The following is a 25379-nucleotide window of genomic DNA, read 5'->3' as shown; positions in this document are numbered from 1 at the left end:
GTTAGGATATTGATAGGGATCTAGCGAAGATGACATTAGGTGACGTTAAGTTTAGTTAGTGACTGATACCTGTAGTGGGGACGCAGGTAGATTAGTGTGGATTGTAATGACGAGGGAGCGCAATAGTTTAAAGGGACGACTGGGAAGCGCAAGTTTTAGAAGGGAGTAGTTAGATGAGATGATGCTGTGTGAGAGCTGGACAGGTGTGTGGAGCAGTGTGGAGCAGTGTGGAGCAGTGTGGAGCAGTGTGTGAGTAGTGAGTGTTGTGGATCAGCGCGAATGCGCTTGGGGAGAGAAGGGTGCAGGCGGCACCAAGTGTGAGAGCACAGGTGTGCAAGTACAGGTGTGTGGAGAGAGTTGGAGTAAGTGGTACGGAGTGGTGTGCATGGTGCGAAGGTGTGAATGGGGGAAGAGTGGACCCCTTTCACGAGTACCCGGGGCGGGTAGTGTAAGTGTGAGGTAGAGGGTATAGGTAAATTGTGGTTGGATATTGGCATTTGTGGTGCGGTTGCAGAATGGTATTGCGGATGGGTGCATTAGTGTTGTGGAAATGGCTGGGCGTGTAGCCTGTTAGTGTGTGTAGTTGGTTGGGCACTCCACCACTGTGAGGATGTCGGCCAGGTGAGGCCGCAGGTGGGCTCTGGGAGCCGTTAGTGTCAGTGGGTGCCTGAGGATCCCGGGTGTGGATCAGGCAGCCCAGTGCCAGAGAGGGCACCGAGTGGGGAGAGCGCCAGAGGGCCTTCCCCAGGTAGTTAGGTTAGGGTAAGGAGCAGGTAAGCTCGGAGGCAACTGCAGTGGTGGAGGTGTGCAGGTGGGTAGACCCGCTGGGAGAGGTACACGCCACAGCCCAGAAATTGTGCGAGGGCACCGGGAGATGAATCGGGGGAGTGAGACCCCAAATTGGAAAGCATCACAGTTTGGTCAATGGGAGTTGGTTTTTAGAACCCATAGTGTAAGAGGGCCAATGGATTGGCAGGGAAAGACCCCGGGTAATGTAAAGTTGTTAAAGTCATGTAGGAAATAGTTAGGATTGATGAACCTGTCGCACCATACGCAGCCACTTACCTGTGGTGATGATGATGACTCCACACCTGTGTTTTCTTTGTTTTGTGTTGCAGGAAGTAAGGATTGCTGTTGGATTTGTGAGACGCATCACGACGTGGATGAGACATTGGGGTGATTCCATCTCTCCCTCCTTAGGAGGGACTGATGATGAATTGGTGATGACAAATTATGATGTTGAGTTGGAGATGGCAAATTTTGATGAAAGTTGAAAATGGCAAATTTGATTGGTTAGGAGGGAGAGAAGACGAATTTGGTTTATGGGAGGAACGGGGAAGACAGTAGGGACGTTTGTTGATTGTAAAGTAGATGTTTATGGGTAGTGTTGTGTTTTGTGGATACAGTAAGGGGTAAGGGAGGGGCCATGTAGGTTACCTGGTGGGGGGGGGGCGTACGGTAGGAACGTACCTGTCTCACCTGGTTCCCATGTGCCCCCAGTGTGCATTACCTTACATTGCGTGCACTTTTGCGCCCTTACCACCTTACTCACTTGTCTGCTTCTTTTGTCTCCCACCTCCGAGGATCTGGCTTTGGGGCAGAGAGAGAGAGGAGAGAGAGGTGCTGGCTCCGCAGTTGTGGGCCTGCACTTTCGCTGCTTGCTGCCTGGATCGATACACCATATGGACCGCAATTTTGGTGGCCACCCACAATGGACCGCAGTTCTTTTGCGGCCAAGCACCACCCGTGGATGGACCTATGGGTCAACGTGGCACCTATGCCATACAGGTGAACCACTAATAGTTGGCCCCCTGACACCACAATACAGAAATGGACGCGGTTGGCGCCTTTCTTTATTTTTAAAGAAGCAAGAAGGCCAAGTGCACCACATGAAGGCAAGACCAGCGGCAGAACATCGACCGGCTGCGACACCACACCATGATTATTAAACATTTTATTGGTGCACCGGATGGTGCTGACTGTGTAATGGGGTGGTGCTTTTGGTGCTTGGATGGGGTGCTCTGCACATTATTAAAGGCCGTAAGGCCACAGAGCACTCGTGGGTTGGTGTATCGATGCTGGCATGCGTGCTCTCTCTATGCATAACATCTGCATGTGTTCCTCCAAAAACAGGTCCTGGATCGTAGTGTAAATATCAGCGTAGTCTTGTAAATAATGCTCCCTACCGGCTGTATGTTTAGTTTGCGAATTCTTTCCGCGATTCGGTTATCCTGTGGGTGTGTTTCTGTGAGGAGAAGGGTGCAACGTCGCAGGGGGACATATTTACTCATTTGTGAATATCTGTAAAACTGTCGCACTCAGGGTAGAGTTAATAGTAGAGGGAACTACATCTGAGTGCCACACTAAAGTAGGTAAAAATTTATCGGGTCGAGACGCCCCGAGGGTAGAGAAGGGTGCAATGTTGCGGATATGGGATTTGGCCTCCATCCATATCCGCTTGTAAATATTCCCCTATTTCCCCAATACCCCCCAACTATCCCCAATCCCCCATTCCCTAGTCCCATTGCCTGTAAATAACACTCTGTAGAACCGACCTTCCCCTTTTTCCCCCATTAAATGTCGTGCCCAGGTCCACCGCATCTCACGTAGACAACTTTCGGACATCTTGCTAGTTATTCTTAGTCTATGTCAGTTAAGGACTCGTTTCCATTAATTCTGACACTTCGTTGCACCAGGATGTGATTGTATGGCACCAGTAGTGAGTTTAGGACCTCCCCATACCTCCTCCCATCTTCCCCATGAAACAACAACAACAACAACTACCACAACAGCGCGCGGGGAGTGTGCGTCCTCACTCCGGCTCGGTTAGCCGCCATTGCCCATGTGCGCCGACGGGGTTACCACGAAGGGGCTGCCTGTCGGCCCCTCGTCAAGGGCGGAGCCCGGTAACCCCCCGCACCCAATAAGAAGCAACGGGCCGATTCCATCTGGGGCGGAGCTAACGAGCCGAGGGCGTGTCACTCCCCGCCGGATATACGCAGCCACTTACCGGACGTGACGTCAGATGCGCCTCAGCCACGAAGGAGAAACAGACGCCACCTCCAGCGCGACGAGACCTCCCGCATCTCTGGACCGGACCGGGTCGATTCTGCCCCTGCGCCAAGGTGCACCTTGAGCCTCGACTACCTGCCCTTCCTTGCCATCAATCCCCGTGTGAGTCAGTCTTGTCCCGTTTATCTGTCGTCTGTCAGGGTTACTATAAGACCGTATTTAAGTGCCTACCTTCCTATGCTGTCTCTCTCGTCCTTGTAATCTAACCTCCGAACTATTATAACCTCCTCCGGAGGTCTTGAGAACTGTACCCCTGGTGTCGTGTCATTTAATCCAGCCGTTGTGTCCTTTCCGTAATTGATTTAGCATCGCGCGACTTGGCCAACGTTCGAGTATAATCGGGTAAACTGTGCAGACGCGGTCATACCAAACCGCTCGGTAAACCAACATCCGCAACCGCGTCTGTAACAATATATTTCACTTATTGATTTTGCATGATGTACGTTCCTATCTGAACACATTCATGAGTCTGCAATCCTAGGCTTAAATCCTACATTATATAATTATTTATCTATTGACTCCTCATATCATTGTTCTACCTGTAATAGGAGAGGAGTTCAAAGTTTTATGCAATGTATGTGGTGGTATTTATGTAGGGTGTCTCAAAGAGATGTTTACACTGTACTTGCATCCCTCGTTATATGGAGATTCAATATACAGAATTTCGCTTTTATGTAAAATATAAATTGGGTGCCTGGTGTTGGGCTAGCGGCTAGGGTGCCAGCCCAGGATCCCTAGGATCCTGGGTTCGAATCCCGGTCGATCGCTGAATTAACGCCAGGGGGGTTGACTCAGCCTGTCATACCTTCCGAGGTTGGCAAATTGAGTACCAGTTCACTGGTAATTCCCTGCTTGTCGTAAAAAGGCGACAAAAAGGGTTGGCGGCAGGAAGGGCATCCGGCTGTAAAAAAACATTGCTTCAAAAAGGGGACCAAAAAACAACAACAACCACGGTCCCCGAAAAAGGCCAACCCCCGCTTGCGGGGAAAAAAATGGCCTCTAAAGGTGTTTTTTTTTTGTTTTTTTTTAACATACATTAGGCCACCAATTCGTTATACAGCACATTTCGTTAAATTCACTTTTACAGAATTTTGAACCTACAAATTGTGTTAAAACATTGTGGGGGTGGGGGGGGGGGGGGGGGGGGGTGTGTGCAATTCATACAATTCCCAGTCGTTTTCATTCACTTTTCATACTGTACTGGTTTCCTGTGCTTTTCATGAGACTCAAGCTTTGCTTGTTTTGGTTCAGTCCATTGTGTTTCTTTATAAATGGGCTCAGGCTCGTAATAGAGTTTACGCACACACAAGGACATACTGACGAGACAAACAGTTAACGCAGCTGCCGAGCTTGGGGGAAGTGCCGTCACTACCGTCATTTCCCGGGATACTCTGGGTAGCAGCGACGTCATATCAATGGCACCGCTTTTCTCACCGTACTCAGTGGGGCATTTCCTCACGAGGAATTTCCTCCTCCCCGTGGATGCCAACCAATGGGGATTGTCCGTGCTCTACCTTTTCAAGCAAGGAAGCAGCACGTACCATTATTAAAGTCTATGTATGACTTGAACTGGATGGATGTTTTTTAGGAGACACCATCTCCTTACTGGATGGCCATGGCTCCCTACTGGAGCTCATCTGCTCTTTGCCAGGTGTTGTTTTTGGTCCTAGTGGGGTGTCACAGTCACCCTCCCCACTAGCAAAGCCAGTGAGGGGTATCCGTTTACTCACCGACCACCTGACCATGTGGCAGGTAGCACTGGGTTACATGCTACAAGTGGCAGTCACAAAAGACTGTTGATTGAGTGTTGATCACTCTTGGTGCTGTACTTATTAGTATTGTCGTGCGAATCCCTCCGGTTAATACCAGGGACCGCGGATGACCAGAACGGCTTTAATGGAGGCAACGACCAAACATGGACTTGACTATGAAGCGCGGGAAGAAGAAGGGAAGAGGTAAAAGCGGGAAAAGTGCTTACCTGGAGCGCGCCGACTGCAGCTCCAGTCCTGTAGGGAATTAATGTACTCGAACACCGAATTGGAATGTCCAAAAATAGAGATTTATTCATGGAACCCGATAACAAGGAACGTGACGGTAATCAAATAATGGTCCTACGTTGGGATCCTACACACCAGACTCAACAACAGGACACAGGAATGAATGAAAGGAAAACAAAGCGTTGGCATGTATTTGTGAAATGTGGTGCGTCTTAACTGTCCGTCATCTTGTTGTGTCCGCCGTCCAAATGCGGCTCCGCTCGGCCCCGCTCGTGCGCCACCAGGCCTCGAACGACCCGCTCACCCCGGCCTCGTCTGTTCAGCAGCACGCTTCGCTCCAAGCTCCAAATCGATCGCACATGAGGTCCCGCCCGCTCACAGCACCAAAAGCACCGAGCACCGAGCACCGCTCCAAGCACCACGACGAATGCGATCTCCAATCTCAGCGCAGAGAGCACAAGACGCCGTGCAGCATCAAGAGACCAGCGAAGAAGAACGGGCAAAAAGGGAGAGAGGGCCAAAGGAGAGCAAATGCACGCTATGAAAATCCAAGAGAGCTGCTGAAATGTCGTGCAGTGCAGGACAGCCAGAGAGGGATGTGCAGCGCAAGAGGGAAAATGTCGTCCGGCACGCCCTTTTATAACCTGGGTCCACTCTCCTCCAATGTTCTGTTTTGCTGGTGCCCTCTCATTGGCTGAGTGCTTCCCGCACCAGTATTGCTCACCCTGATTGGCTGGAGGTTCACGCCTTCCGCGCCAACCAATCACACGTTCCCTGTAGCGTGGTTATAGCTCATGTCACTCGATGTTACTAGGCCTGCCGGAGGTGTAGCTGGCGGCGGCCATCCGGCAGTGCCCGGATCTGGCTTCCTGCCCGTTTTCCAAAGTCGTTGTAAGGGAAGGGGATTTATTTAATGTGTGCACTAAAGGGCCTATCTAAGTGTTTATATGTGCATGCATAGCCATAAGGGACAAAGGTTTGGCGACAGGGGACGACGACGAACAAAGGAATCTTATCCATAATCCTTGGACTATTTAGCACGCCCTGCTCCCTCGTAGCGGGGACATCAATACAGCTTATCCCGACAAACCGGACTACACATGGAACTTATTACAGGGTAGATTCCCTTTCACGACAGTCGAATACCTACCTATACAGATCTATCTGACTCTAGATATTCCTCTACCCAAATTAATAACAGTATTTTATCATAACATTATGAAATTTCAATAAAACACGTGCTTAAAAAGGTTTGCTGCATTCTCAAGTGTTTTTATTACGTCTTGGGGTTGAAATATTTTCTGCAGGAACACAACTCCAATTATATAATGTAATTCATTGGGAAAAGAGAGTTAGATACATGGAATTTTGCTTTATGTACAACTTTTCAAGAACGTATATATTCCATAAATCGAGGCATTCGATGTGTGTATGTATGTATATATAAATATATACATACACATATGTATATATTTATATATTGTTGCGGTTTTGGGAAACTGCTACAAAGGAATGCAACCACCATACAGGTCCCTTAGAATAGTTATTTCATAGCAGAACATTACCTTAGTCCCTTCCCCTTATATGGGTTAGTATGTCATGCGTTGGGGAGAGAAAGACAGGTACTCCACTAATAAGGGGATAACTTGCCAGGCAATGCAAACAGGCTCAAAGGCACACCATCCAAGCGTCATAGTAAAGGTCCCTTCGCCAAAGAGTGTCACGGTAAAAGTCCCTTCGAGATTGCTTGTGGGGCAGGGTGACAAATTCCACCAATCGGCAGCCCATAAACACCCCAAAATAGCCCCCACCCTCGCCATGGCCTGACAGAAGAGCATTGATGCCGCAACACCTATTTCAAAGCTGCTTGACCTCCTCTCGGAAATCTTCTCCAAGGTTGCAGTTTGGAAGAGGCTCCAGGAAGAGAGGGTGGCCTGGTGGGGTTGGAATGATTTGGATGAGAAGCATGGGATTGCATATGGTAAGGGGGGAAAGAGGCCCTTGGTCTGTACTTCCAGCATCGTCTCTGTTCGGGAGATCCAGATAGGTACGGATCAGATAGGTCGGCCCAACACAGCCTGATGGCAGTCAGACAGTCCCCAGTGTGTTTCTGATTTCTATCAATTTGCAACAAAAATTCAACAGTTTGCTCCATGAACCGTGATCCTGTATCGAAGCGGAGGTGGATACTTTGGGTCCTGAGAGGACTCCGTTACACCTCCTGAAACCCGCAAATGGAGATAACAACCAATGACACACACACACACACACACACACACACACACACACACACACACACACACACACACACACACACACACACACACACACACACACATCTCGTTTTTTCATTTCTGTTCCTCACAATTCTATCTCTCTCTTTTATTCACAGACACACACACACACACACACACACACACACACTTAATTAATTGTACAGTATCAGTTGTTCCTGAACTTAAATATAAATAATTTAAAGGATTGCTGATGTTAATTTCACAACATCCCATCCCATATTCACATCCCACAACATCCCTTTATTTAAATTGCAAACCTCAAACATAGTTTCTCCACATAAAGCAAGAACGTTAACCCATAAGCAATTGACTAGTTTCCCGACTGCATGGATCATCAGCTGGGCACCGTTCTTCCTCGAGGTTTCAATCCTTTCAGCCCAGGACCTCTCCAAATGGCGGATCCACAACCTCGATCATGGATCCACATCAATAGATGGTACATCAGTAGATCCACAACCTCAGTTGCGTCCAGGCAGTCAGTCAACCCATCAATGCAACATCACTTATTCCAACTTTACTCGCAATAGGATTTAATATCATATATTTATAACTTTCCTTACACACTCAATAATATGACAATATCATTAAATCATTCACATCTTACCCTTAAATAAACCATATCTACCAACCAGCACGACCACACAACCTACCTCTCGATCAAACTGTACTTCGAATGTTCAAACTGTCATTTATAACAGGTTTTTGCATGCTGCCGTATCCTAGCAACCACTGATTCCTTGCAGCATTGATTTGTAGTATATTGAATTACTATATTGTACTGTATTTACATAAAGATCTCATGAATAATATTATTACTATTCGTATTGTATTTTACTAATTCGATTTGGTGCCGTTTTGTGATTTTAAAGAAAACTTGTTTTAATCTACCAACTGTAGCCCCCTGTGCTAGCATACGTCTGACTAGTTGTTGTAATTTATTGACAAGCTCAGAGCTGTGTGTGGTTGCTCTTACAGTCCTAATTATTTCACCTGCAACCATACCATAAAATAGCTTTTTAGGAATGTTGCTGTCTAAGAAAGGCATTCGGACAATGTGGAATGGAAATGCATCTCGTTTATCAAATAATTTGGTGTGAAATTTATTATTCTGGATATCAATTTGTAATTCTAAAAAGGAAACTGAAGTGGAAGTTTGGTTTTCCTTTTTAAATTCAAGTTATTTTGGATGTATATCATCATGAAGCTGCTCGAATATAAATCCATCATTAATTGCCAACAAATCATCAATGAACCTGAAGAAGTTTCCGCATCTTCGTGCAGTTGTTAATTTATTCCTGCACATGTTCTGGACCGAATCAAACTCGTACATGTGCAGAAACAAATTTGCAAAGAAAGGGGCCGGATCCGAACCCATGGGTATGCCCACTGTCTGCTGGAGTATATTGTTGCCAAATGTAAAGAAACTGTTGTTTAGCAGAAATCGAATACTTTCTTTGAGTTTACTTTTTGAAAACCTACATGAATATTGATTATCCTTTACAGACCAGTGTGCTCTGTTTTGATATACATTAATGTATACTCTATTACCTCCTGCAAATGCTTTATCTATTGCTCTGTCCAATGCGGTTACCAGCTTGTCATGTGGAATGTTTGTGTACAATGTGGAAAAATCAAAGGTTGAAAGACATTTTGCCTTACCCTTGTTATTAATGTTGTGGATACTGTCGATTACCGGTTTGGAATTGTCAATGATCCAGAATTTCTTAATACCAGAATAAAACTTCACTTTTTCATGGTAGTTTTTAAAGCATTTATAGATTAGTTTCATCGCCGCTGTTACACTGCCCGACAAAGGTTTCAAACTACATTCTCTACTTGCGATGATGAACCTCATCTTACAAGGGTGTTTGTGCATTTTTGGGATCCAGTAAATGAATGGTAATTTATGGTGTTTATCCGGAACTAACAGTCTCCTCACCGTTGAGTGATTTGTATGGTGTTGTATCAAGTCTGTTTTGTTATCGTTACTTATTTTGTAGGTCTTTGAAATTCCCGTGTCTAAGCCCAATTCTTCCAAAAGTGTTTGAATGTAGAATGTTTTACATACAAATGCAATATTATTATTTGCTTTGTCAATTGGAACAATAACATAGTGTTTGAAGCTGCCTTAAGCAATCACGTGTCTCTGGATTGTTTAAAATTGCCTTTGGATTATTGATTCGAACTTTTCTTTTCAAATCAACAACTCTCCTTTTCACATGTTTCTCTACCTCCTCCAACCATAAAGCCATTTGTGTGTTTGGTACTTTATGTTTATCAATTTGTTCTTTCATCCATTCGCCCAGTCCCATCATTGTAAGTTCCATTGCTTTATTCCAGTTTATTCTTTTGTTTACTCTATAATTTGGTCCTTTTGTAAGTAATGCACGTAATCTTTTATCTTTCACTATTCTGAGATCACCTGTGATGACGTGTTTATGATGTGGATCTTTGAATGCGGAATGTTCACAATTACAATGATGTGTGTTATTTAACCATTCCTCTACATCTATAGATTGTGCAGTGTCCTTGTAGTTGAAGATCTTTCCCCGAATTGAATTTCCCAAAGTGTACACAACTATTGGTCGCTCTCTCTGTTGTATTGTTTCTGGAAGTTTACTCCACACTTCCTTATGTTGAAGTATTTTCTCGATATTTATCATTTCCACCCCTTTGTTATCAAACATAATTTTGATGATATCATTGTCTTTTCTACGATTCACTTTTTTAGGTTTCTCTTTGTACGTTTTATGATCAATCATGTCCAGAATTGCTTCCGTGTGTTGGATTGGGAGTTCCTCTTGATCGTCCTCTTCCATTAATCTGTTCACGATTTGCCAAACTTCTTTCAGTTGTTTTTAAAAAAAAGTATTGATCTTAATTCTGCTGCTGTTAAGTAATGTGCAGATATTGGATTTGTTAAGATCTAACCATTCATTTACAATTTGTTGTGGTGTTTCTATAATTGGACATTTACGTCCATAGTTATGTACTCTGTGTCTCTGAGAGTCTCGTGGTAAGGTGTTAAAAACAGAAGCGATGATGTTTTGTCCATTTTGCTGTGTATATGTGTCATTAATTCTTTCATTTAATCCATAAGGGTAAGCAGTTCTTAATTCTTTAATCCAGAAAAGTTCTCTACGCTTACGCAATTGTGTGATTGTTTTATCTTCCATCCCATTCTTTTTACGGCCATTTCTGCTTATCTTTTCTATAACCTGATCACTGAAGCTCGCATTTTCACAATATCCAGAAGTAAAATGATGGGTAAGTAGTGGACAACCAGTAGTTCTATCTGGGTTTTTCATGCCGCTCCTATGTGCATTCATTCTCACATTACATCTCTGCATTGTTTCACCAACATATTGCATCGCACATTTGCTACAGGTCAATAGGTAAACTATATTTGAGGTTTTACATGTAATTAATTCTTTAGTTTCTTTTAACTTGTAAGATCTAGCCGTTACTGTACAATTAATCATATTGCTTGTGGTAAATATAAGACAAGTTTTGCAATTGCAAATCCCACATTTACGCATTTTGACTTCGGACAAGTGTTCCCCATTGGCTAACCCAGAATGGCCACCTCCTACAGCCTGGATATCTGAGTTAACTACAGCATTACCTTGTCGAGGAACACAAATCCTCTGAGGAGGGTTCGTCCCCAGGGAGGCTAGTTCAGCTGGGGGCTGCCCTGCTTCACCTTTCATTTTGTATAATTTCATCATTTTCATGCTTTGAAATGTAGTTGAACAAACATAAAATATCATATACTGTAAATGTAGTTTAACAAACACATTAAAATCACATCAACATAGAAGAAACATATAAATATATGACAAACAGTATAGTGGATTTTCCACCAAAAGATAATGTCAAATCAGCGGGAGAAGCCTCACCAAAAGAAATGTCAATCATCACACACATCTCGTTTTTTTATTTCTGTTACACACACACACACACACACACACACACACACACACACACACACACACACACACACACACACACACACACACACACACACATGACCAGATCTTGGGAGCTGAAGAGCCCAAAATTGTACTTCAAAGGTGAAATCAAAAGATCCAACCTACCGACACCTCATAAACTACTGTGTTTTGTATGAATAACTGTTACTAAAGACATCTGCACATGTTAAAAAAACACATTTGTACAAAAATCATTATCTCAAAGTTTCCGAGGAGGTCATGGTGTTGCAGTTGACCATAGATAAACGATTCGAGGGAACATAGAATGGATTGTCGAACAACTGTTCGTGGCATCTAAGGAGAGCTGATTAAGGTCAGAAAGGTGACAACTCACTATGCGATTCCCTTAAAAAGAAACACAGGTGTTGTGCCAAATTAGACCTTGCTTCAGCCTGTTAACTGGACCTCGACCTACAACAATTGGCAAGGGATGCTCAAAATTCATTCACACAGTACAAAGGAGAAACTAAGGAGGAACTTCTGAAAGGTATGGGTGATGTATGTTTGAAACTTTCAAGAGTAATTGTAGAATAACAATAAAAATCAGAAAGTGGAAATAAAACATAGATTGAAAAAGCCACAGGTCTGTATGGGGCATTACCCACGACCCAAAAGACCCAGTGTGCAATGGTTACATAGATCTTGCTAAGTTCTACAAACAACAAAGTTAACAAATGTAAGGGACAAAAAAATATATTTTTAGTCTAAGACTCAGAAAGGAGCTTGTGTATATGTATATATAATTTCCGCATTTAATTTCAATAAGGAACATTTCCCGCAACAGCATGCTGCATTAGTGTGTGTGTGTGTGTGTGTGTGTGTGTGTGTGTGTGTATGTGTTTAGTATAACATATGTATGTATGTTATGTGTAACATATGTAACATAACATATGTATGTGTAGCATATGTGTGTTGTGTGTGTATAACATGTCACGGTTTTTTGTGTTAGTTAGATAGGGTGTAAGATTCATAATTCCCAGTATGTATTGCCTCCTGTGATTTTCCCTTCTGTTTTATTTCAACTAAAAAGGGCCGCCATTACGAACAACAAAAGAATGACGAAAGGGCCACCATTCACCCACAACACCGTCATGCTGACAGAGACACGAACATTTGTAGGTCGGCACGTAAACCCTGCCCCCGAACATTCTCGATGAGAGACTAGACTCCACCCCTGATGACTCGTAACGGATCAACCACGCCCTGAGCTTCGTGAGTGGTTAAGAAGCCATGGGATGATGCACTGGGGTGCGGGGATTGGTCGAGTGTGACATCAGCGAGGGACAAAGGAGGATGAGTCCCTCCTCCCTCTCTCTCTCTCTCTCTGGTACTGGCTGTGTGGCAGGTGGTCGCAGCATTGTTGGCTCTCTCTCTCTCTCGTTCTGGGCTTTGTGGCGAGTGGTCACATTATTGTCTCTCTCTCTCTCTCTGGTCTGGTGTTGGTAGAAGCGGTCGCATTCTCTGGCTCTCTTGGTCCTGGCTTTTGGTGTGAGCGGTCACGCTTGGATTCTCTTTCTTGCTTGTTCTGGCTGGGTTGGAGGACGGTGTTCCCGAACGGTAGTGCTCCCGGACATGTTTTGCCGCCGCCGCTTCGTGGCTACGGTGCCGTGTGGCGATTCGCGCCATCTTGTGTGCTTCCCGCACGGATACTCGGGGCCCCTTCACAGTCATCCTCATCGGCCCAAGCTGAGTATCGGCCGACTCACCGAACCTTTTATTTTCTTTTATTTCTCCCTGTGTCGTGTAATTGTGTCTGAGTGGAGGATCCTCAAATTAGGAATTGTAGTTTTTATCTCAACTTTCATTTTTATTGCGTCATGTTAATTTTAATAAATTCATTATTTGTTGCAACTTACTTTTGTATGTCATGTCCGTTTACTCATTTGTGGGTTCGGGGAATAAAACCCCATGCCGGCCGTCGGATCAGATAAGGCTTTGGGCCTTTCGCGCACGTGAGAAAAGATAATCCCGCAAAGTTTGGGTGTACGCCTCGGAGTTAAAGCAACATTCGGCTCTTCGTCTGAAGCTGGTCTTCATCGGCCACGGACCTGACAATATATAACCGAAAAACACAGTCCTTGAAGCCGTGAGTCATGAAGCTGTGAATCCATGAACCTGTGAGTCCGTGAAGGAGTAAGTCCATGAAGCTGTGAGTCCATGAAGCTGTGAGTCCGTGAGTCCATGAAGCCATGAGTCCATGAAGCTGTGAGTCCATGAAGCTGTGAGTCCATGAAGCCATGAGTCCGTGAGTCCATGAAGCCGTGAGTCCATCAAGCCATGAGTCCAAAAGAGCTAAAAGACCCTGAAGACCCAAAACACCCAAAATACCCTGAAGACTCAAAAGACCCAAAATACCTCAAAGACCCAAAAGACCCAAAAGACCCCATAGACCAAAATACCCAAAAGACCCAAAATACACCAACGACCACAAAAGGTCCAAAATACCCTGAAAAGCCAAAAGACCCAAAATACCCTGAATACCCCCAAAAGGCCCATGGGACTCAAAAGACCCAAAATACCTCAAAGACCCAAAAGACCCCAACTACCCAAAGTCCCTGAAGACCCCCAAAAGACCCTGAAAAGCCAAAATACCCAAAATACCCTGAAGACCCCAAAAGACCATGAAGACTCAAAAGACCCCAAATATCTCAAAGACCCAAAAGTCCCCAACTACCCAAAAGACCCCAAAAGGCTGCAGGTAGTGGTCACACCTTCCCCTCAAGCTGATTCCGAGCTTCTCTTCGCTTCCACCCACAGCACCTGCTTTTATTTCCACAGCCACCCATGCGACTCATGACGTGCCATTCCCTCTCACTCACCATTGGCTGAGAGTGCCATTTGATGGGTAGAGGACCACCCTTTGCTACTTGTCACTTTGGTAAGGTCCTCCGCATTCCTCCTTGAGCAGGACCGAAGTGGTTCCGCCAACGTAATGTCAGATGCTTTAAAATAACTTATAAGATGGATTTCCAAAGGGTAGAACATAAAACAAAGGTGCAAAAGGTTGGCGGTTTCTAGACACATACACCAGGATGGGTAGAGGTTGTCCATTTATTACATAGGTGACACATATCTAATATTACAATTAATTACTTTACGCTTACTATAAGTTGCTAAGACATTTACTAAACTATAGTAAACAATAGCAAAAAACTATACCTGGCAACCCGTTCAATTGCAAGCAACTACCTGGGTGCATCCTACATGCATACATAATACATCAAAGCTTTAGATATTTGGTGAAGTGGTTTGTGGATGCATTCTGCAAGCAGCTAAGTAAATCAAGTGAATCGAGAATTAGTGATTAGAATGAGCTGTTTATTTAAGAGTTTACAGCTGTAGTAATTTTCAATGAAAATACATCAAAAGCTATAAAATAAGAGACGAAAGAGGTGCATGTTAGCGTTGCTTAGCAACCCATTCAATTGCAAGTTCCATTGTCTTGGGTCACATGATCCACCATGAGTAAAGCAAGTCTGCACCGGCCAACATTTATTCATGGATATTTTTGTGTATGGACATTCTCCGATGGTTTTGTGAGAAATTTCAGCTTTCTACTCCCACCTAGAAGGTGCTAAACATTTATGAGTGAGTGAGCCAGTCAATGGTTAAAAAGAGTCATATATATATATATATATATAGTCATGGCCAAAAATATTGGCACCCTTGCACTTTTTTCAAATAACTCACAATTTTCTCTAAAATTAAGTTGAAATTGACAAAAGTATTTGGTCTCCACAATTCTTTATTTCACTGTTACTATTACAGAACCTTTGTTTTTGATTCAGAACGTAATATATCCTTTTAAACAAGAAAATAAAAAGAAATGGCATTGGCAAAATTATTGACACCCTCGACTTAATATTTGGTAGCACAGACATTGGACGAAATAACTGCAGTCAAGCGCTTCCTATAGCCATGAATGAGCTTCCTACATCTCTCTACTGGCAGTTTGGCCCACTCTTCTTGCGCAAACTGCTCCAGTTCTCCCAGATTTGAAGGGTGCCTTCTCCCAACTGCTGTTTTCAGATCTCCCCACAGGTGTTCAATGGGATTTAGATCTGGACTCATTGCTGGCCACTTCAGAACAGTCCAGCGTTTTGCCTTGAACCATTCCTGGGTGCTTTTTGAAGAGTTTGGGGTCATTGTCTTGCTTCAAGACCCATGACCTTCAACGGAGACCCAGCTTTCTGACACTGGGTTGAACATTGCTTTCCAAAATGCCTTGGTAATCTCCTGATTTCATGATGCCATGCACACATTCAATGCACCCAGTGCCAGAGGCAGCACAGCAACCCAAAAACATCACTGAACCTCCTCCATGTTTGACTGTAGGGAAGGTGTTCTTTTCTTTGAAGGCTTCATTTTGTTTTCTGTAAACATAGAGATTATGTGCTTTACTAAAAACCTCTAATTTGGACTCATCTGTCCACTGAACATTTTCCCAGAAGGATTTTGGCTTGTTCAGGTGTGTTTTGGCAAAGCGGGCGAAGGATGGTGTGAGTTGAAACTGTCATACCTAGTGGCTGAAATTCAGCTTGAATCTCTTTCGCAGTTGATCGAGGTGCTTTCTCCACCATTCGAACAATCCTTTGCTGCAATCTTCGATCAAGTTTTCTCTTGCGGCCACGTCCAGGGAGGTTGGTTACAGTGCCATGGGCCTTAAACTTCCTGATAACATTGTGTACGGTGGACACAGGAACATCAAGGTCTCTGGAGATGGACTTGTAGCCTTGAGATTGTCCATGCTTAGCTACAATCTTGTGCCTGACCTCCTTAGACAATTCTCTGCTTTTCTTTCTTTTCTCCATGCTCATTGCGTACACACAGTGATTTATATTGCTGGCACCTGCAACTCACCACAGTTAAGTTCAATTCCAAAGTAAAGGAGAATCACCTGCTTGAAATCTATTTATTTCTAACAACTTCTAAAAGGTGCCAATAATATTATCCGGGCCATTTTAGGATTTCTGTGTGGAATAAGCTAAGATTTAGTATTTTTTTCAGCTCTTTTTTGTTTTGATCCACTCAAACCAAAGAAATACAAATGTGGATACCAAAAGATTTTTTAATTTCAACAATTTTCTTGAAGAAATGGTGCATTATTTGAAAAAAAGTGCAAGGGTGCCAATATTTTTGGCCACGACTGTATATATATATATATATATATATATATATATATATATATATATATATATATATATACGTATATATATATATATATATATATATATATATATAAATAAAATTATATATATATATATATATATATATATATATATGTATAACCTTCATGTTTAAGCAATGTAAGCACTTTTTGCCAAGTTACTGCAATAACGAGTGGTGAAAAAGTGGGTTCAAGAAACTAACACTTACAGCATGCCATTGTGGGTGGCAATGTGCTGACGTTTAAAATCAGAAACACCAGATTGGCATTTAATATAGTTGGCCAAGAATATATGCAAGGGTGGATGTCTCATTGCACCCCAGTTTCCACTTATCATAACAGGACGATGGTTCATAAGAAATTTGAAACATTCAGCCATTTCCCTTGTGTTGGTCCCTCAAGATATTTTCAAGACTTCACACACTCAAACCTTCCCACACACTCCACAGACTCAAACCTTTCCCTGCATGACACACACTCAAACATTCACCCACATCCCACACACTCAAACCTTCACCTGCACCCCACAAACTCAAGCCTTCACCCGCACCCCACACACTCAAACCTTCACCCGCACCCCACACAATCAAACCTTCACCCGCACCCCACACCCTCAAACCTTCACCCGCACCCCACACACTCAAACCTTCACTCGCACTCCACACACTCAAACCTTCACCCACACCCCACAAACTCAAACATTCACCCACACCCCACACACTCAAACCTTCCCCTGCAACCCTCACACTCAAACCTTCCCTATCACCAAACCTCCCATATCACAAAGCCTCCCAACGCCTCCTCCCCTATCTCTAACTGTGTGGACCTCCAACATCCAGGGCCTCCGCTCCAACCTGACAGATCTTTCAATCCAGACCGCTACCAATAAACTGGACATCATCTGTTTAACAGAATCCTTCCTCCCACAGGATGTCTCTGACTCCTTAGTGTCTCTTCCCGGTTATTGTCTCCTCCGATTTGATAGGCCTGAACCACACCTGGTTGCACTTTACATCAACAACTCAATTTCTCACTGTCCATGTACTGATGCTACACTTCCAAACCCCCAGGAGCACATCGAGCATACATACAACATACATTGTTCATCTGTATGTTGTACCATCCTCTTCATAACAGTGACTTCTCCATTTACATCTCTCTCAGACAACATGGACAAACTTTTAACCACTCATCCCAACTATCTCTTCCTCATATGTGGTGATTTCAGTTGTCACCATGCAACTTGGCTGGGTGTTGGTACCTCTCTCGCCAACCATGGCACTTCAGCAAAGGACTTCTGTGACTCCACGGGACTGACTCAATCTGTGAACATTCCAACCCAGATTTCTCCCATTGGCAAATCCTGACTTCTGCACTTGATGATGACTAACTTTCCTGCAAATGTCTCCTGTTCTTCCTCTGTTCCAATTGGTTCATCTGATCATGTGCTTGTGAAAGTCAACATCCCTTGGACTATTCTCAGAGAGCTGCTTCAACACTGGCAAGTCTGGTATTTCATTACAGTAGATTAAAAAGGACTGCAAGCAGCCATATTTTTTCAGGACTGGTCTTCCATATCTACTGCTCCTGACGATAATTTAGCTGGGGAATTCTTCCACAGGAACCTGCTCTCTCTCTCTCTCTCGCATGCACAGATTCATCCCATCTTGTCTTCAATTATCCTACCCCTATTCCTGCCAATGGTACACTGAATCCCGTGGTGAGGCAATTGCTTTTCCTGGAAGGCAAATCCGACCGAAGGCAATCAAAGTGCATTCCAAAAAGTCCACAACAAGTGTTTGTCCACTCTTAGGAGAGCCAGAAAACAACATTTGTCCTACCTCAAAAATGAACTTTCAAACTTGTCTCCCACCTCTAAAACTTGGTGGTGCCTTGTTAAGTCTATCTCTGATGTATGCTCCCCTTCCATCCCCTCCTTCTCTTCAAATGTCACCACAACTGACTCCGCTCCCAAGAAGGCCGCATGCCTCATTCCTGGGTTTACGCCCTCACTCTCGGTACCCATCCTTCCCTGTCATACCCAACTGCTCCTGGACTACGTGTCTTTTACACCTGAAACGGTTCTCTCAACCCTCGACTCTGACTCTGCAACTGGACCGGATGGCATCAGCTCATGTGTCCTAACAACCTGCTCAGCTGCTCTTGCACATCCCCTCTCTTCCATGTTCACCCTGTCATCTGCGTGAGGTCATCTTCCATCTGCTTTGAAATCAGCAAACATCACTGCAGTACATAAAAAGGTGTAAAAACCAATCCCTCAACTACAGACCTATCCGCTCACTTCCAATCATCAGCAAGGTCGTGGAACCCATCATTGCAGTTGATATGAAATTGTCCTTTTCTCCAACAACCTCATCTCAGATCACCAATTTGGTTTCAAACAAGGTCACTAAACCTTGGACATGTTGCGTCTACTCACCTAACAATGGATGGAGGCCCTCAATGTCAGACCAAGGCTGTCTCTCTGGACATATCTCGTGCTTTTGATACAGTCTGATGTCCTTCCCTGCTCTCCAAACTATCTGCCTATGGCATCAAAGGGCAACTCCGCACATGGGTTACTGACTTCCTCTACTCTCGTAGCCAACGTGTGACACTCAACGGTATCCTTTCATCTCTTCTCCCTGTCAAGGCTTGAGTACCCCAAGGCAGTGTTCTGGGCCCAGTCCTATTCCTGATCTTCATCAATGATGAAGAGTCCACTCTGGAAAATCCCCCTTTATCTGATGACTCCACTCTCTTCCATGACATCCCTCATCCTTCAGACAGGTAGACTGCAGCCTTTTCCCTCTTCAAACCTCGAAAAAAATCACGAACTGGTCAAACACTTGGAATACGTCTTTCATTTCTGACAAATCTGACTCTCTCACTATCTCTCTCTCTCTGAAAGGACTCAGCATTTAATAAGGATAGAGCACGGAAAAACAATCTAGGTTGGTTGTCATTGTGCAGGCCTAATGGGCCTCATCCAGCATTGAAGCTCCTTATAAAAATGTAAGGGAAGTCATATTATTATTAACTTTACATCCCATGCAAGCTCAATGCCATCAGATAATGTCGTGAAGTCTAGTTGGGCCATGCCCTACCTACCACCTTACCAACTAAACTTGACGCCCTTAGACTTCCATCGTTTGATCCATTAAGGAGGATGCATTTCATGGATAATATTTTGAACATTAAAGAAGATGAGGCTGTTTGCAAATGGTCGTTCAGTCGTGGAAGTTTAGTCGAGTGATTTGTGACAGTTTCACGTCCGATATCCCAACATGGAATGTAATCTATTTCTCTCTCCATTGACTGGTGTGGGTTTTATTCCCACGGATGATTAGTTGATTACTCTTGTCACCCACACTTGGAAAAGTTTGGAAAGTATGCCAAACAGCTCTTGACATCAGGTGAGGGTCACATTTATCCTGCGTTGGACTGAAGCAGGCCGATTTGCAGATGTGGGTAAGTGGGGAAAAGTATGGTGAACATGTGAAAATACAAGATATACATTCTGGGCTGGTGACCTGGGCTGGTGTGACACCTGGGTGTGAGCATTGTGGCACAACCTGTGCGAAGCTCGATTTTGTGGTAGAGATGGCATACTACAGGCGGAAAGGGATGTGGTCGGCAGAGTACAGGGCTGCCTGATTTATTTTAGTGGCGACATTCCTTGTAGTCTCCACAGGTGAAGGTTTCACTTGCAGGATACATGAGGTGCAATGTGATTGGCTCCTGACAAGAATTGAATAATGTATCGTATAGACTTATTAAAAGCTGATATTCGAAATCTGATTCGATATTTCACGATCAGAACTCATGGCCTAAATATTTATGTGGAAATCTCGAGTGAAATCGGAGCAGAATCTTACTATAATTCACCAAATGTCCGTCTGTCCGTTCGAAGGTAACGCAAAAACGGCTCAACCGATCGCAACGATAAATTTGGGTGGGTATTCCTGGGACCCCTGGGAGTAAAATAGGCTATATTGTTTTTCCAATTTTTCGAAGTTTTCCAACTTTCCAGTTTTTCCAAACACGATGGAATAATATTTACCGATATGAACAGTGATGTGGCTTTTATTGAAATTCTACAAATACTGTTTAGATTTTGATGACAATTATGAACCTGCCGCGAATGCGGAAGTGGACAGATGACGGCAATGCACGGGATTGATAATATCCCAATACAACCGTCATTCAATCGTAATGTTAAATCGTTAAACGTTAATCGTGTTAATCGTTTTGTTAAAGTATCAATTGATGATTGGAATTGGGTGAATACAATTACGATTTTGAATTCGTAATTGTATTCACCCAACCCTACGGAACTTCACATTAGGATTTAAATATTTGTTTATGTCACGAATGTTGTTAAAAGTTTATTTTTTATATTAATGTTATTTCATTTGTGATTGGAGTTGTGCTGTTTGGAATGAAAAAAGAGATATCGAGTTCAAGGGAATGACGAAATGCCGTGACAGTTTCTACTTTCTAAACGTGAATTCACGGATCGCCATATGCAGATTCGCCATTGACTGGGTATGGAACAAACGTACCCGTTTGTTTGCCAACGGGTACGTTTTTCATGGAAGTCCTTCACTAACTTGCTGTCCATGTCTGACGTGCGACTGAAGGTGCTACAGGAATGTGGAATTTATTGGTTTCATGCTTTAGCATTCGCCGTTTCTGCATTGTCTGTTTGCTTATGGCCTCCCACCCGTGCGTAGCATAGGTGACGTGCGTAGCACGGGTACCTCGCTAGTTATGAAAAAGCTATTTTTAATTAAATAATTAAATAATAGGCTCCACAAGACGTGAGGTAAAATGGCTCCAAAATTCTTTTTTTTCACTCTTTTAAAGGTAATTATTGTATGTCTGATTTTATTTTACAACGTCCAGGGACATCAGTCGCGATCTTTTTGGATTCAGATTATACTTTTATTATACATTTTAACGTATCCAAGTAAATCCAAGTAAGTATCGTAATTGATGAAACTCTATTTTTGTTAAATATTTTGAACGTTGTTTTGTTAAATACATTTAATTACCAGAACATGAGTACAGCGAGATAACTCCATATAATTTCGTCTCGATCAAATATCAAATATAAGTCACAACTGAATAGCAAAAGCAAAAAAAAAACTGAAAAGGAAATTAAAGCCTCTTATAAACGATAGACATGGACATTTAGGGAAAGACTGGGGAGTGGGGAGAGAGGAGGGACAGGGTAGGTGGGAGAGAGAGAGCGGAAAGGGGTGGAGAGAGGAGGGGGCGGAGTGGAAGGAGGGGAGAGAGGGTGGAAGCGGAAAGGGGTGAAATTGGAGGGAGAGAGGATTGGGGGAAGTGGAGGAGTAGGTGACGGGAGAGGGGAGGGGGAGGAGAGAGGATGGGGGGAAGCGAGTGGGGGATGAGGGGAACCGGAGAGTGAATGGGGTAGGGGGAAGAGAGGAGGGGGATACTTTTGCTAGCTTTTCCTGTCACTCGGGAGGGGTATCTTCCCAGTATTTAATAAAGCAAGATAAGAAAAACAACTCAGCCAGGTGGCTTTGCAACCTCATTTGTATTCTCATCACGACATATTTCCCTCGGGTTTGGAATTTTGTTTGGTTTGTCCTAAGACATTCTATAGTTTTAATGTGAAAACCACCTTACTGAGTACCAAGCTGGTTCGCAACACAGTATCTGTATTTCCCTCGACGTGAAACTGTGTGAAGATCTCAATGTGGTCTAGCTCTGGCCTCTTTGGAATCTCACTCTCATTCTATGTTCTTATTTTTATGGAACATCTGCTCATCATCACATCACGTCCAATCCTGTATGCTCGTTGGTCTCACCTCTTACACCAACAATTTTGATTGTTTCTGAAAAGCATGTTTATTACAATTAGCCACTGTTGACATTTTGTTACTTAAGAGGCCATTCATATATTACGAGTCGGAGAGGGAAGCCCAGAGGCCTGTCTGATAATAGTTACAGGGGGAGGTTTGGGGACCACTGTTCTCCATAGGTTATAAATAGATGACCTTCTACTACAATTGGCCATTATATTTGTGTGTCATGTTTGTTGATGTGATGTTTTCCTCAAAGACAAATTCACAAAGCAATTGCATAAACTATCCATGCAGATAAATCAAACTTACCACTTGATTTCCATCACTCCAGTGGAAATCTCCTTCAAACTCCTTGTCATTCAGCCCGATCCACTGGTAGTCCAGGCCAAGGCCTTCATGCCACAAAGAAGGAGAAAAATTAAATAACTGTTTCCTACATCTGGGAATTCCTTCCGATCTAACCCCTCAGAGTTTCCTTCCACTTTAACTCATTCCTTAAGAGCTCTTCCTGGAATTCATATACTGATTGTATCAATTAAGTGAGGCATACGTCATAAACGGGGCAAATGAACATCAATGGGAGAATCGGCGGCAAACGTACGATTCACAAAATCCTGCTCCTCGGGAGATAACAAGCTGGTAAGGTGGGCACCGAACTGGCGACATCCTCCCTCTGCATCGTTCCAGACACGCCGCTCTGGGAAGTAGCGATAGCAGTGACCCTGGAATTTGTGCCAGCCATCTTGGCAGCTCTCAGTGTCTAATCACCAGGGTGCACACGAGGGGTGGAAGGTCACACAGTGCGAAAGGAGGGAAGAAAAAAACAATTGTTTTGTTCATTGTTTCTGAAAATGAACAAAGGCTTGAGATAAGGCCAGATGGTTTGGTGCTTCCAGTAGCAGATATTATCATTGTGAGCTGCCACCACATGGGATGTGTAATGCCCACACTGTACTATACTGTATTGCACTGTAGCACACTGTACCTTTTTCACATTGCGCGCCTTCGTAACTAGGCAGGCAGAGGCACGAGAAGGAGCCGGGATGGTCAACGCAGGTTCCACCATGCTGACAGGGCCTTGAGACACAGTCATCCACATCTGCGCCCGGAGAAACAGTGCAACCGCATGTTGCTGTAAATGTTTCCGGTGCATGAGATTTCTTTTTAAATTAGTAATTTTATCAATTTGACAATTTACAAACACACTTTATTTGGACATTTGATACAGTGCAATCAATTTGCTTTAACGCCAGTGACTGATTATTTGGGATTTGTTGGATTTTCCTTTGTTCTGTAGATCGGTCATCCATCAATTGGATGCCTAAGCTGACATACTTGTTAAAATTGGACCAAAAAAAAGTTTTAAAAGTTTTTTGAAAAAGCAGATCAATTTGGTTCATTCTCTCCCTCGAGGTTCCCCATGCATCGAGGTTATAGTGTAGACCCGCTTGGACTTGCAATGAGATCCACATCGCTCCATCGAGTCAAGGATCGTTGTCAAGAGCCATCGATTGCTGTCATTCAGGCAAAGAAAGTATAAAAAAGAGAAATTGATCAAATGAATGGAAGATTCAAAGGAAAGCCAACTGTGGACCTTGTAAACATAAACAATTAAATATTTAAACTCTTCTTCCCAGTAGAAGAACAAAAAAACTGTTTGGAAACAGGGTGTGCCACGTCGGGAAACAGTGCGGTTCTGACTGCGCTTGAGCAAAGTCCCACACGTTGCTTTCTATTGCCAGCTGGCGCTAAGGCCCGGCAATCTGGCTGAGCTCTAAATCAAACGGGTGACGCTTCAGTTGCCTGGTTTTCTCCCTGAAAATCTCCTCCCTCTGATGAGGGCATATTGCTTGTGAGACTATAATGCGCTCCAATCAGGATGAACCCCCGATCACACAACCTCAGAGATTGAAATAATCGAGCCAGTCATGGCAGATTTTATATTTAAAATTAGAATTTTTTTGAGTTGAACGGCCTGTAACGCGATGGTCGGTTGGACGTATTCCAGACAAAGCTATATCTGAAGGGTGTTTTTGGGTTGTCTTGGAGGGGGTGGAGGGTGCATGGGCAACTTCATTTTGTGTAGTACAACTTCTGGGTGTTATATTTCATTTTTAGCGATAACATCCAGTTTTCAAGTTATTCTGTCCAGCAGTGCAGGAGTGCATTAGCAGGTACGGTATGATAATTCGCCCACTTCTTATTATGATATGATAATCCATGATATTATGTATGATATATCTATGATATTATGATATGATAATGATAATCCACCCAATCCACCCACTTTGTTCCCCACTTTCACATAAAAGTAGAAATACAAGGTGGAGGTGGCCATCCCAACTTAGGAGAACGTTGCCATGCACACCCAGGGTACAACCAACAAACATCCAGTGGTTTAGGAGTGCATATGACTCAAACAAACACGTGCACACGTGCACACACACACACACACACACACACACACACACACACACACAAGCTGAATTATATATAACAAGCGTTACACCTATGTCCCCCGTCGGTGAAGTGATGTGAGTTGACAAAGTGGAAGATGCAGAAAACATGCTATGATATGATATTCCGCTCACAAGGTTCAGACATACATGGTGGCGGCCATCTTGGATTTTGACGTGGTGACCCAATTTACAATAGCGTTCTTCCTTGTGCCTAGATACACCCAAACACCAGATTACAAGTTGGTACTTTGCTTATTTTTCAAGATATTACGCTCACAAGTTGCAGACATATATATATGGTGGCGGCCATCTTGGATTTTGACGTGGCGACCCAATTTTCAATAGCGTTCTTCCTTATGCCGAGATACACCCACACACCAGATTAGAAGTTGGTACTTCGCTTCTTTTTCAAGATATTCATCTCACAAGGTTCAGACATACATGGCGGCGGCCATCTTGGATTTTGACGTGGCGACCCAATTTTCAATAGCGTTCTTCCTTATGCCGAGATACACCCACACACCAAATTAGAAGTTGGTACTTCGCTTATTTTTC

At 43.7% G+C, this 25379-nt stretch overlaps 1 protein-coding gene across 1 annotated transcript in view; it reads right to left on the bottom strand.

Moving 5' to 3' along the window:
* Nucleotides 1–25379, bottom strand: part of LOC137434415 (uncharacterized) — a 137492-nt gene that overhangs the window by 31949 nt on the left and 80164 nt on the right. The window contains exons 10-12 of the mRNA XM_078785177.1: nt 23351–23464; nt 22967–23125; nt 22675–22757 (exon numbers count right to left, since the gene is read on the bottom strand). Coding sequence (XP_078641303.1) covers nt 22675–22757; nt 22967–23125; nt 23351–23464 — 356 coding nt within the window. The remainder of the gene's footprint in view (nt 1–22674; nt 22758–22966; nt 23126–23350; nt 23465–25379) is intronic.

Source organism: Myxine glutinosa, chromosome 10, assembly GCF_964187855.1.
Source record: "Myxine glutinosa chromosome 10, kmMyxGlut1.1, whole genome shotgun sequence".
NCBI classification, from domain to species: domain Eukaryota; kingdom Metazoa; phylum Chordata; class Myxini; order Myxiniformes; family Myxinidae; genus Myxine; species Myxine glutinosa.
This window is presented reverse-complemented; position numbering and strand designations above follow the sequence as displayed.